This window comes from Myotis davidii, unplaced genomic scaffold, assembly GCF_000327345.1.
Source record: "Myotis davidii unplaced genomic scaffold, ASM32734v1 scaffold93, whole genome shotgun sequence".
NCBI classification, from domain to species: Eukaryota; Metazoa; Chordata; class Mammalia; order Chiroptera; family Vespertilionidae; genus Myotis; species Myotis davidii.
The window spans coordinates 2,079,894-2,094,455 of NW_006292095.1; the positions used below are offsets into that span (position 1 = coordinate 2,079,894).

General features: G+C 48.9%; 1 protein-coding gene across 12 annotated transcripts in view; it reads left to right on the forward strand.

Annotated features, from left to right (window-relative positions):
- Nucleotides 1-14,562, forward strand: part of ANK1 (ankyrin 1) — a 203,346-nt gene that overhangs the window by 59,186 nt on the left and 129,598 nt on the right. The window contains exon 1 of one of the 12 annotated variants that reach the window (XM_015565196.1): nucleotides 13,844-13,963. The exons of the other annotated variants lie outside the window; for them this stretch is intronic. Coding sequence (XP_015420682.1) covers nucleotides 13,937-13,963 — 27 coding nt within the window. The 5' untranslated portion in view covers nucleotides 13,844-13,936. Of the gene's footprint in view, nucleotides 1-13,843; nucleotides 13,964-14,562 lie in introns of those variants that run through there. 12 annotated transcript variants of the gene reach the window in all.

Sequence of the window (14,562 nt, forward strand, 5' to 3'; positions counted from 1 at the left end):
ATGGGCCTCTAGTATTGTGTGTGTGTGTGTGTGTGTGTGTGTATTTTTTTTTTTTTTAAGAATGTGACCAAAGAATGTAATCCACTTGGTGAAGAAGCCTAAGTGGCCATCTCGATGAGCTGAATTGCTCTTCAAGGGTCCTGAGAGGACTGTAGACTCAGCCCTGGCCCTAGTTGTTTGGCATGATGGAGTCTTCTACAAAATTACTCTCCTATGCTTCATCTACAAAATTATTCTTCTGAGATCTTCTCAAGCAGAACCGACACAGAACTAGTTTTCTGCGTTTCCTTGGGCCCTGGGTCCTGTTTGCTTTGTCTTGCTCAGTTCTGACTGTATCACCCTTGTATCTGTCATTTGGGATTTCAGTCCTGTCCCTGGAAGTTGTAGTCCCGACAGCCATTCCTTTATCAGCGGCAAGTTTCGAATGAAGACGGCAGGCTCCGTACTCCCTGGGCGTCTTGGCTCTACCGCAATTCCAGCTTTTGAACGTTTCAGTGCAGGATTAATTGTTATTCATGCTGTCATTGTTATGTAGGTCACTTATTCTTTGGGGCAAGTTGATGGGATTTTATTATCTGTGGAAAGCAGTCATACCAGAATGGATAATACTTCTGACTGATGATTTAGCTTAAAAATAGTTTCCTATTTTAATAAATCTCATCAGGAACAGATGACCCCTAGAAAGGAACTGCCTGCTTATCTGGGAGCCTGTGTACTTTGTAGACATTTGTGCTGTGGCTGGGTGGTCTTGGAGACGGGGGCCCGAAGCCGAGCGTGGGGCATGGATTGGCTGTCCCAGTTCGACCCGCTTGCTTCTGCATAGAGACCTGCAGTGTCCCTCATGTTGAGAAGAGGCGGGCAATGGCTGAGTGGATGTTTCCAGTTGGATTCATGTGGGCACAAAATGGGATTCCACAAAGAGGTGTTTAGTACTCACTGTGTGCCAGGCAAAACGTGCTAGATCCTGTCACTTACACTATCTGGGGAATACACAGGCACAGATAGAGGAACCTCACTTGCAAAAATGAAAAACCGTGCCATGTCAGACTTCTTTGTAAAAGGCCAGTGAGGGGATGGCAGTCTTTTAAACAATGAGCTCCTTTAATGCACTTCAATGGAGACTCACAAAGAGAATCTGAATTTTGAAAGACTATTTATTCTAGGGAACTATAAATGCTGGGTCTTATACAGTGGGTTAGACTAGGAGAAAGCAGGTCATAGCGGTGAGGACTAGGACTCTGAGTTAGATCCAGTTCTACTCACTTCGTGTGTAGCCCTGAGCAGGGAGCCCTTAGCCTCTCTGAGCCTCAGTTTCTGCACCTGAAAAATGGGGGTAGTGTCGGCCCCACTGCACAAGGTTGCAATGAGGACTCAGTGATGTACCTACAGCCCCTCAAAATCATCAGCTAAGATCATGCAGGCAAAAGAAGAAACCTCATATTTTTCTTCTAGGAAATTCCACAATCGTACCCTTGTGAGGAAGCTTCTGACAACCGACTCAGCTGCCCCCGCAAACAGTGGTCCCCATCCGAGGCCGAGGAGGATGGGAAGGGACATCAATGAGACGGTGGCAGGCTGTGCAGTGAGCAAGGGACCATAGCCCTTCCCTATTGGTCCTAAAGTCAGAAGAGGATTTATTCGGTTTTATTTTAAACAGTGAGTCTGCCCCAGGTTTTGAGGCCAATGGGACCAAGACAGCCCAGCGGCCGCCAGGGGGCGCTCTCTCGGGGACCCGTGGTGTCAGGGTGGGTGCGGGGCTCAGCCCACTTACCAGACCAGGGAGAGGCCCTCTTGTGTCTCTGCAGGGAGCAAAGCGCCGGGGCTTCTATGGAGACGGCCCTTGCCTGGCTGTTTCCAGGGTTCCCTGGAGGGACAGCCGCCAGCACCTTCCCCTCCCGGCCCCTTTTGCACTGTTTGCAATGACTGTCCTCAATGTAGCTCCCCCACCGAAGAGGTAAAGGGCTGTGAGCATGCGTGTAACTTGTGTTACAAGTGCCCTCTCCCCAGCCCTGTCGCTGTCGCGTGCGCAGGCATCATCCAGTTCACACAGGCACCAGGGCCTCTGCGACTGTTTCAAGGATGTAAGAGCTTTCGGTACAAAGCTCACCACAGAGGAATACACAGGGGGCACTTGGACCCCAAAGGAGAAGAGTCACCCCATCCGTAGTGACCACGATGATGATAATTATAAGGAAAGAAAGGCTCCATAGCGGATGTGACTTCTGGGGTGCACCCTAGCGGCTGTTAAGGAAGGGGATTCAGGCAGGAAATAGAGGCTGGTGGCCATGATGGAGCTTGCAACCCGCTTTCCCCCCCTCTTCACCATACCCCCCCACCCTCCCTCCTCCCCACCCCCACAACACACATCCCAGATTGGCACTTTAAAATTTGGAACATGGAGAAGGTGAAAGTGGAGGAGGTTGTTTCATAGAAAGTTAGACCATGAGCTGGAAGGAGGCCACCATGCCTGTACAAATGCGGACACACGGCCCAGAGCGGTAAAATGACTTGTCTGGATCATACAGCCAAGCAAGTGCAGGGCTGGGGGGCACGGGAGGGGATGGTGGGGTGTCTGGAAGGAAGAGGGAATAGCATCCAGACTTCCTGCCCCCCTTTTCTCCTCTGGCACACAGCCTTTACTATGAAATTAGGCATTCAACGCGGGTGAGGGAGGATTGGTAACTCCAAGTGGATGCTGGGGGCGGGGGGGGGTGTTAAAATCCCTCTCATGAGCTAGGGAGGAAGTGTCCTGTTTCGTTTCTGTGGTCCTGGAACTGACCTGGAGTTGAATGATCTCAGTCCCTTGTTTCTAATAGAGGAGTTGCAGAAAGTGGGGTGGTTACTCTTTCTCACTCCAGCAGGGGGCGCCTGTGTGGATTTGTGTTTGGGAGCAGAGGGGAGGAATCGCCTTTGCAAAAATGGGGTCAGAGCGGTGCTATTTTAATATTAGAAAATAGCTGTCATGAACTTGCAATCCCCTCTAACCTGAATTTTCTTTGAAAGACCTTTTATTTGTATTTGTAAGTTTGCGAAGAGAGGATGAGAGTTTGCATCTCCTTATTTCTTGGATGTTTGAAATAGTCCAGCTCTAGGGTGACCCACCCTGGATAAACTCTAGCCCAGAAAGTTCCAGGGTGGTCCTAGCCCCGGTCAGTGCTTCTTAGAGAATTCTGCTGTGTCCACACCAGCCAAGGGAAGGGCCGACTTATGAAAATACAAGGTACGAGCCCCATATATTTCTAGGATAAACTTGACAAAAGCCTTTTGTAAAGACTGGTTATTTATTCCTGGCATGTGGCAGCTTTGTTCACCTTTGCATAGAAGCACCAAAGGTCAGAGGGAAGAATGGATTCCTCAAAATATGAACCGATCTGCAAATCAGCAAATCTTTACTGAGGACCCACTGTGTCTGAGACGGGGTTGCTGACCTTTAGGGACTTCTATTCATTCCAGGAATGAATAGACCAATTCTCAGAGTTATTGGGAAAGACAAGACAATAGATCAAGCACTGCATTATGCATAAACAAAGTCTGCACATATTGACAGGAATGGAATGAATACAGATCGGGATTATTAGGCAGGGCTGCGCAGGATGAGGAACTAAAGGTGGGGAAGATGTGGGTGGATTGGGGAGGGCGGGGAAGCTGAGAGACAGAGGCTCAAATAAGAGTGATGAGTTTATTGTCAGAGGGAGGCTTGGAAGAACTACAGCCTACAAACCAGTATACAGAGTACAAATCCAGTTTTGAAGAAATACGTTTTATTCATATGCAAAGAAAAAATGACTGTAAGCAAACGTATCAAAATTTAGCAGTGTTTATCACACGATGGAGGGAATAAGGATGATTTTCAGTTTCCTCTTTTTACTTGGTAGTTTCTAACTGTTTACAGTGAAATGATTTATTCTCACAGCCAGAAGAAAAACAAAACCCAATGTTCCTTATTAAGAGAGAGACGTCTGTCTGGTGGGTGTTGAAGGGCGGTTGGCAGACGCAGCGTGTGGGGGCACAGTGAGCATCACTGGCCTGAGTGTGATGAAGTGGGAACCAAAGGCTAATTCCAGGGGGGACAGAGGCTGGAGGAGCTGCCCAACTTTTCAACAATTGCCATCAAAGATTCAGAAAGCAGTGTTCACTTATATTCGTAGAAGTATTTTTCATTACTTAATCCAAAGGGCAAGGAACACCGTGATTTAAACAATTATTGTGTAGCCAGAGCCTGTATAACAGAAAACGGGATTGGACTGAAGTGTCACATTGAGTTACCCTGATGGTCCTTTGTGACAGTTGCCTCACTTTCTTGCTCCACCCACTTGGGACCAGTGGAAGGTAAGAAGGGAGGCCCATGAGGCCTTCACCTTTGAGTCCACACACAGCGGGAGCTCATGAAAGGAAGACAGACCCTCGAGCCAGGTGGGCCAGTCTGGAGCCAGCCCCCTGCACTCACTGGCTAAGTGTGGGTGGAACTGGGAGGGTTAGTAGTCTATTTGGCATAAACTCGTATGCAGATGCCTCTGTAACTAAAGTCCCTTACATGGCATTCAAGAGGATCCAACTCTTTCCTAAACTCTGCTGTCTAGAAAGTCAGACTTGTGAAGGTGGGGGTGAGCTCCCACCTTTCCTAGACACGCGCCCGTGTTCTCTGGGGAGAACTCATTTAGGCATTCGCGACATGTCCTTGTGCCCCACTTCTTGAGTCACAGGATCCACCATTGCTCTGCCTCATAACGGAATGGTGGGTTCTCTGTTGAAATAGTGAAATGGAAACAGTGAGAATCTGCAAAATCCAAAAATGATTTTGCAAAGGCATTATTTTTCATGTCGTTTGTGCTGACATCTTTCCAGGCCTAAGAAGTGAAGGGATTTTTTTAAAAGAAAATTTTATTATAATGAATCATAGCACAAAGAACATAGTAGGCACTTTATACATCTGTTGCATGAATGAGTTATTGAGCCAAAGGGATAATAATAGTGTATTTATAAAACATATTTTGAAGTTTGAAATGTATTTTAAATGATACTGTATACTGCTTAGGGAACAGATGTGTGTTATAAAAGTACATAGAAGTGTGTGGTGTGGTAGATACTAGATTCATAACATTAGGTAGGAAGGAGGTGATGGAGAAGGTGGATTTAACTACTTCCAATGTTTTATTTCTTGAGCTGAGTGTTGGATACATAGCGATGTGTCGTGTTTTTCTTGGTCATCTTGTATGCTTTAAATATTGCATGCTACACTTTAAATATAAACAAAACTACATTTAAAAATATCTCTAATATAAAGATTGCCTTGCTGGAGAAAAAGGGAGGGCGGTAAAGTTGAGTAAATAGGCCTGTTTCTTCCCTGAGTTGGGCGCCTTTTTTTCATGTTGCTCACTACCTCCCACTCCCTTTCTTATCTATATCAACCACTTCTCTCTTCCTAGACTGTCCCTTCCAGCGTTTCTAAGTAATTATATCTTCAGCTACCGGCTAGAAGAAAAATAGTTTTGTGCATCAACATGGAGGCTCTTGATGAGAGCCGAGTACCTTCGTTTCTTATAGGCACCACCATCTGCATGAAACAGTCGTGCTTCGTACATGAGAGGAGACAGCCGTTCGTTGGGCACAAACTCTATGCCCATATTACACGTTACTTCACTTAATCCTCCTAATAGTCCGAAGTGTAGGTGGTAGGTTTCCTATTTTATAGACCAGTGATGGCGGCTTGGTGGTGCTTAGAAACTGGTTCAGGATAAGGTGCCTGTGGCAGGCGGCTGACCGCCGTTGCCCGTGTTCTCACCCTGTGCTTCCAACGAAGGGATGGAGGTCCAGCCGTGTTTTGACTCTCCACCCTGTGACCAGTGGCACACATTTGGGAAGTGCTTGGAGGATTAAGGATATAAGCTGGGTGGTTCCAGAGATCAGTGAACTTCTCTGGTCTGCAGGGGGTTCGGCTCATCACCCTGATGGTAACGGCAATGGTCCTGTGGTCTCCAAAGCAGGGTCCATGTACCCCAGCAGTGTGCAAGAAAATGCAGGAAGAACATATTTCATCCTTTAAAAAAATATATATATCTGAATATATGTTTATTGATTTCTGAGAGGAAGGGAGAAGGAGAGAGAGATAGAAACCATGATGAGAAAGAATCATTGATGCTGCCTCCTGCATACCCCCTAGTAAGGATGGAACCGGCAATCTGGGCATGTGCCCTGATCAGGAATCTAACTGTGACCTCCTGGTTCATAGGCTGACACTCAATTCATACCAGCTGAGTGATATTTCATCCTTTTAAAATTTCTGTTTTGTTGTGTGTTTTATAATGTACATAATGTTTTGGCATCGTAGTAGATGTAAATGATTTGCAGATACATAAATGCCCATATATTGAATGCATGTGCTAAAAAATATTTTTATTAATAGGAGTGTGTGATTTTAAGTTTGGAGACTTTGCAAAATCTACTCAACTGAACTGGTCTATCTTGTTTCCAGTCAACCATGATGTTAGTATTTGAGTGTTCAACGCACTCAAGTTTTCTAGCCCCGATGCGTGTCCTTTCTGGTGCTGAGTAAAGTTGGACATGTGGTCACAGAGACCCTCTTGGGAATGTTGGTGAATCCTTAAGAATTGGAGAGGAAAACAGGAGGCAGGTAGCTATCTCACTTTTCAAGAAAACAGATTTCACAATGCCAACTTCCTGAAAAAGATGTAGAATGGGTTATTAAACAGATGGCTTATGACCAGTGAGGGGGAAATAGTGGTCTCTGGCAACTAGCATGGGTTCATCAAGAATGAGTCACGCCCAACTAACCTCATTTCCTTTGTAATACTTGACAGTAGTTTACTGACAGAAATCTCTTGTTCGTTCATTCTTTCATGCACACATACATTCATGGTCCACTTGGCAGGCAATTACTGAGCAGCTCTTGTGTTTAAAACCCCATGTTTCAATGGCATCTGGCAATGAACATATTGTAATATCTGCCCCCAAAGAGCTTTCCTTTTAATGAGAGAGACAAACATGTACACAGATAACTAGAATGAAATAAAGTAACGTCTTAAGAGCCACACAGTGGTTATGTCACAAACAATGCAGTTGTATTATAAGCAAACGTGTCCAGGAGTCAGCATGAGGAGAGTGCTGTAAGGACAGGGGCTCCTGATAGAGAGCAAGGACATCCATTTCAGCGAGGAAAGAAAACAGAACCTCTCTCTCTATTTTTTAATATCTCATTTCAGTTTCCTCTTTTGCCCATGCCTTATAGTGACAGAGTCTCTTAGGATGTTGCTATGGATGACATGAAGACAAGTGAAGACATTTGGCTTGGATGATGGTAGTTAAGTGGCTTGAAACTCGTTGAGCAACCGTACTCAAAGTGGGTCACCTCATGGACCAATGCCGGCCCACAGGGAGGGCTTAGGTGACGTGGTCCGGGGCCCCATCCTCAGCCGGGTGCTAATGAACTTCCCAGTTTCCAGTTGGCCTGCAGACGTAGCCAGCTTAGTGACTGAACTCTGGGAAGGTGGAGCATTAAATGTATATCAATGAATGGAGACCATAATTGCTCTCTGTGTATCGTCAGGATCTCCAGATGAAAGCCTTGGAGAAACATGGATCAATGGAAGGTGTTTTGGAGAAAAGAAAGGTCGCCGTAACAGCTACATCTACTGAGCACAGGCTATGCGCAGCCAGCATGGCGAGTGCTGTGCAAGCATGATCTCGTTTAGTCTTCACAGAAGCCTGAGAGGCAGACGTTCTTGTTATTCCTACTGGACACGGTGAGGTTTAGGGAGGTAACCCAACCTGAGCTGGAGCTGGAATTTAAGACGGAGGCTGTCCAACCACCCAGGCTGGGTGAAGGCCTGGGCTTGTGGCCGGGATGGAGGTGAGGCACCCTGTGCAAGGTGGGGCGGCAACTGCCCAGTGTGAGCATGAAAGCTGAGAGGAAGGTGGTGGCCGGTGGAACTGGGACCGGGAGGAGGGAGTCACCGGGTGGTGGCCTCGGTACGTGAGGCAGGGCCTTCCAAACCTCAGAGACACATCGTTCTGGAAGGTCAAGGGGCGGAGGCACCCCTCCCGGTCGGAAGAGAGATTCGGGTGCTAGATGACTTTCCTGGCTGTTTCCACGTGGAGTTCTGTGATCCTGTATGACTGGATGGACCTGCAGTCCCTGCGTGTAGACAGTGAAACCCATTAACAGAGACACGATCTGGCTCAGGGCAGCCTCCATGGGGAGCCCAGATGGCCTCACGGTGGAAACCCAGCTCCTTTCCAGAGAGGCCAGGTCCATGCCCCGAGGGGTGGAAGGAGCAAGTCTGAGCTGCTAGTGCCTGAGATTTGCTTTCTGGGCAGGAATAAAAGATAACCTTCCGCCTTTATACCCCCTAACATGGAGCTTTGCCTTCACGGATGATTCCGCTGAGTTTTGAACATCCAGCATTTGTCACTATGGCTACTTGCCTCCCCAAACACCGCCTCACTTTAGGAAATGCCAGACTATCCATAATCAGACAACTGTGCCAAATCTGAGAGCACAGCTGACGGCGTGAGGAGTCTAAGTGCCCTCCAGGCTGGACAATGACCCTTGAACGGAATATTTAACACTTTAAATGTTATTGTCATTAGCTCAGGGGTACAGCTAGAATTTGGGGGGGAACCTGAAGCAAAATTAATCCTCTCTCTCCTCTCTCTCTCTCTCCTTCCTTTGTTCTCTCTCTCCTGTTCCCTCTCTGTCTCTTTCTCTATGCCTCACCCTAACAGACATACCCCTCATTCTCCAGTACCCATGGGCTCACTGTAAAGTGATGGTGAGAGAACAGCAGTGATAAATTAACCCCAAACAACATGATTAATTTATTTTCACAAAGCAGGAGAAGCAGTGTGGCATGGGAGAATTTGGGATTTTGTCAGAAGAACTGATTCTGGCCTCAGTCACTGATTAGCTGTAGGACCACAGGCAACTCAGTTTTCTGAGTTTCAGTCCCTCACTTTGTAAAACAGAAATAATACTAATACTTGTTAATGATCATAAAAACTCCAGGATTGCTTTGAGTATTACATACCGTAGTGTCTGTCAACATGTTTGCAAATGGCAAATTGCTCTACAAATGTACGTTATTACTACGATTATTATAAGATGGAGCCTCCCGCTGGCTTGGAGGTTCCCACAGAGGTGTGGATTTGGTGTAAATGCAGTGTTTGTTTTATGGGTCCTCACAGGATTGGGGTAATTAGATGAATAAATCTCTGCTAAGCCAGCAGGTGTAGCTGCCAAACCAGGTGGTCAGGTCCTTAACTTGCAGTCAGTACAAAGAAGAACTGCAGGCAACAGGATCGCAATGGGGATTAACACTACTCCTCAATTGCCTAGCCAGTGTGGCTCAGTGGTTGAGCGTTGACCCATGCACCAGGAGGTTGCTGGTTTGATTCCTGGTCAGGGCACAAGCGTGGGTTATGGGCTTGATCCCCGGTAAGGGGATGTGCAGGAGGCAGCCGATTGATGTTTCTCTCTCATCGATCTATCTCTCTCTCCCTCCTTGTTCCTCTCTCAGGAGTCAATAAAAACATATTTAGGGGGCACAAAAAGACCACTCCTCAGTTAAGGACAGTTCTTGAAAGTATGTCACCAGGCAAGTGCGATCCCTGGATGGAGCCGCATTGCTGTGGTCAGTTGGGTCTGGCTGTCTGGGTGCAGGAAAACAGTTACATACATTTTCTGGAGGAAAATCAACAAAGTCTCAGAAATGTTCATAACCTTTGACACCAACCAGTCTTGAAAAATATCCGGGAAAGATCTTAAGGGAATAACCACCTTCAAGGACACAAGAGATTCATTGTAACATTTAAGTTGGCAAAAGAATGAAAGGGAAGAACCTAGGTACCCTGCAACAGGATGGACTAAATGAAGTAGCCAACAGCCCTAGGATGGCTGACCCTGCAGTCGTTAAAGACGACACAGACGTGTATTTTTCTCGTGTGAAAAAAATATTCCGATATTGTTAACAAAAGCAGGTGAGAAAGCACCATGAGTCCTATTTTTGGAACTGAGTAGGTATGTTAATATGTGTTATGTGTGCATTCTTAAAAGTCTGAGGGGGAGGGGTGGTCACTAGAATAACACCAGGTAACATTTCTTGAGCACTCCCTGTGGGGCAGGGCTCTGCACATGTGCTACCTGTTTCGTCCTCTCAGCGCCCTCTGGGAGTGAGCATCCGTACCTTCTCCTGGCGAAGGTCACTCGGGGACTGAGAGAAGTCGGTAAGGTGTCCAAGGTCACACAGCTCCTAAGGGCAGAACCCAGTCTGTGTGACATGGAAGCCCAGGTCATGACCCGGTTCCCACACAACCTTCGAGTCATAATAGTGGTTATGTTGGGACAGTGAGTTTGTGAGTTATTTTATAATTTTTTCTAAACAATCTGATTTTTAAAAAAATTTATCTTGTGATAAATCTCATTACCTGTGTATTTAAAGAAATAAGTGTGTTCCCACCAAATGGATAGGTTGCGGAAATCAACTCAGGGAAATCTATGATGCTCATGGAGATGAATGGGTACCAGAGGCTACTGGGATTTTGAAAAACTGAAAAGAAAACCCACAAAAGCTCATTGAATTGATTTGTCAGGAACAGGGGAATACATAAGCCAGGTCGTTTGTCACTGCTGACACACACCGTCTAGAAGCATGACTATTGTTTCCGTTGATAATGATAAAATGCTTTCAGATGGAGCACTTATGGGCCTCAAAACAATCCTGTGAAGCAGGCAGAGAGGTATCTTATACCCATTTCATAGATGAGGAGAAAGGAGGCTCAGAAAGGGTAGGTGATGCGTCCCAGATTCCGTAGCCTGAAATAACAAAGGCTGATTAATAGATATTTTTTGTATTGAAAATTAATGGGACTGAGAAATACCACATTCAGGCTAGTTATTACCCCTAGGACAGAGATGGATGGGATTGAGGTACATTGCATGGGGGCTTCCGTAGTATATAATATCTTATTTCTTTTAAAAATCTGGCCAAATTTAATGAAGCTGAGAAGTAGACACATGAGTGTTTGTACAGATAGTTCCCTTAATGTTCTTTTTGTTTGATATATTTCATAATAAAAATTTTAGCCCAGCCGCCATGGCTCAGTGGTTGAGCGTTGACATATGAACCAGGAGGTCACAGTTCCATTCCCAGTCAGGATACATGCCTGAGTTGTGGGCTCCATCCCCATGGGGGACATGCAGGGGTAGCCGATCAATGATTCTCTCTCATCATTGATGTTTCTCTCTCTCTCTCTCTCCCTCTCTCTCTTTCTTCCTCCTCTCTTAAATCAATAACAAAAATGTATTTAAAAAAATTTAAAGTAAGCGATAGATGCACAGAAGGACAGGCTGCATGGAAATACATCACAATGTTGGAGGTGCTGAGGGAGACAAGTCATATGCAATATCCTCCGTTTCCACATTTTTGTCAATGATGCTCAGTGGTAGAGCATCAGCCTGTGCACTGAAGGGTCGCGGGTTTGATTTCCAGGGAAGGGCATGTACCTGGGTTGCAGGTTCATTCCCCAGTCCCTGTCGACTGGGGCCCATTTGGGAGGCAACCAGTCGATGTGTCTCTCTCACGTCACTGCTTCTCTCTCTCCTTCCCTCCCTTCCACCCTCTCTAAAAATCAATGGGAAAAATATCCTCAGGTGAGGACTTGAAAAAAAAGAAGAAAGATATTATATGGCAGAGAACTTGTGAAAGCTCTTGGCAGCAGTCTGCTGACAAGGGAGTGACAAATGTTCCTTCAACCCAATCATATAATGTGCCCATCCTTAGCCTGACCGTCACGGCGAACACTGTTCCAGGGATGAACTGGGGGGTCTCAAGCACGTCATGAGTCCAGATCTTTAAGGTCAAGCTGCTTGTGGGACCTGCCCTTTGGCCTGATGGTTTGGTTTGTCCCTTCTGTGTCTGGCTTTTTCCCTTTTCATGTGTCCATGAGACAGAAGCTTAGGTGGCCCTCTCGGGGGTAAATTCTGAGGCGCCTTGGCTCCCAGGGACACTGAGCTGCTGGAGTTTGGGGGCTCAGGGAACTGACAGAGACCATCCTGCCGCCGGAAGCACCGTACGAGGACCTTGCAGAATCAAGCCTGCCTGGCCTTCTACCCTTGCCAAAGATTTGGAATTACAGCTTCTACGCACAGAGCATTTTCTAAATCACTGCCACACTCCGTGATTACTTGCTGGCGTGTTCTCCTCCCAGCTTGGGAAATCTGAGAAGAAAGCTGGTGTTCGTCTTCTGGGTGGTGAAATGCCTTCTTGCTCTTACCATCTGGCTGGTGGCATCCACGGGTCCATTTCGGGACCTTTACCGAACTCACCGTGTAGCCAACCTGCTGTGACTCCATACCATCCCTGCGCCCGAGTGGGCCCAGGGCAGCGCTCAGCGCTCATGACCCAGCCTGGCCCAGTCTGTTGCCAAATGCGACCACTTGTCCTGTGTGGAGTTCTTTGACACCATGCCTACCGTGACCTGCTTCTTCTGTACCTGTTCGCTTCCTGGCTGCCGCAAAACAACAACAACAACAACACCCCCACAAAAAGCCATTGTTTTGAAATCTGTGCTTCCAAAGACGTCGGCTAAGGACTTGTGCTCTCATGACTGCGGCGATGTTATTTTTAGTCAAAATGTAGCCTCGAACGTGCTCTGCCCTCCCCACGCCACATCAGGCGCTGGTTGCCCTGAGATGCCAGCCTCGGCTGCGGGCTTCCCAGCTGCTGTGGACACGGCGGGTCACCGGGCAGACCTTGGCAGGCCCATTTGGACCCACGGGGGGGCTCGGAGCCAGATGGCTGCCTCTCGGGGGACCTGGAGCGGCCTCAGCCCAGCAGGAGGCGGAGAGGCACGGGAGGGAGGCTGGAGGCCTTGCTCAGGCCGGACGGAAGCCGAAGGTGTCCGTGCATCTGGAGAACCGTAAAGGTGGATGTATTACACGCCAGCGGCAGCCTCTGTGGCAGGGAGGCCGCTCCCAGATGCCGGGGTCCTGCTGCCATCCTCCAGGCTCAGTGTCCGCTCCTCTGGGTCATCCATGCCCTTCACCTGCCACCGGCCGCCACACCAGGGCACAGTGTTCTCACCGGATAAAGCCACTGGGTGCGTGCCACCTCGGCCCCTTGCGCGATGGCCGGATGTTGCAAAAGAAGCCTTCCCAAGCCAGGCCTGCAGGGGAGGCCTGGCCCAGGCTGGCCGGGGCTGGCCGGGCAATCCCCACGTCCTGGCAGCGAGTGTGGGGCGCTGCCTTGGCCCCCAGGAGCACGGTCCGTGGTGACTCACCTCTGGTTCCCAGGAAGGTTGTTATTTTTGGCCCCAGTGTTTTAAGATTGTGCCTAGATTCCCTCACATCAGCAGCTGAGGCACAGGAGCCCCTGGTCGGGCATGTGGAAGGATAGAGGGTCAGGCCACGTGTCCTGAAGACCCAGGGCTGGGTATGCAGAGAAGGCCATTGGCTCCGGGGAGAGTGCTGGGGCCATGGAAGGAATGCTGCCCTCACCCGGGGGCTTCGTGTCCCCCAGGAGCCAACCCCAGGCAGCCTGGCCTCTGAGGACTCCTGAGCCCCATGCTCTCGGCAGCCAGTGGAGGGGAGAGGGCGGCAGGGGCTCTCCTGTGCCCCTCAGCACAGCAGTGGAGGGGCTGCCCTGCCTTGCTCCTGCCCCAGGGGCCCTGGGCAGGGACTGAGCTGGCTGAGGCCTGGTGTGCAGCCAGTCCAGTGGTTGAGCGGGAGCAGACGAGGGCACCCTGTAATCTGCAGGACCCAGGTGGGCGCCTCCCTCTGCCCGCGCCCCTGCTGCTGATAAGCCTGCCCCAGGGCCTCAGAGGCCCCAGGCACCCGCAGAGCAGCGGTGCCACCGCAGCCCCAGCTGTTCCTCCAGCAAAGCGCACCTGCCTCTCGAGGGATCCTGGTGAGGGACCCAGCGGCATGCCCTGCCCGATGGGCCTGTGCAAAGTGAGTTCTTAGCAGCTGTTGCGAGGGGGCGGGTGGGGCCCGGGGAAGGTGAGGAGCCCGCCAGCGGCTGTGTGGCCCCGGGGATGGGGATGTGACAGTGTGTCACCCAGGGCAGCTCAGGGCCTCATAATTACATCCGCGCTCACTCGCGCTGTCGCTGGAGGCCACCGTGGCCTCTGCTTGGCTCCGTTAGTCCAGCTTGGACCGTTTACAGCACGAGGTTTGCTGTCAGATTGAGTTCCACCTCCCTGGGTCTCTGAGTTATGCTCTCTCTGCACTAGAGGTTGGGAAGAACTACCTTTGGATTATAGTCTTTCAGTTCGTCTATTGGGGTTCTGGAAGTTTCTTTTGACTTTACTGAGCAATGTATTTTTCAGGTGTGTTAGCACAGGCCCTGAGGGAGGATAAGGGTACCTGTGAGGGTGGGCTGCTCTGCTGGGGGGCGCCTGGGTCACCCCCATTTGGAAGGAGGCTTGCTTGTGTCCTCAAAGACCCACAAAAGCCAGTCACCTCACTGTCATACCTTCTCCATTCCTGAAACACGGAATTGTGAGGGTTAGGTTGCTAACTAACTAGAGCAGTGGTTCTCAACCTTCCTA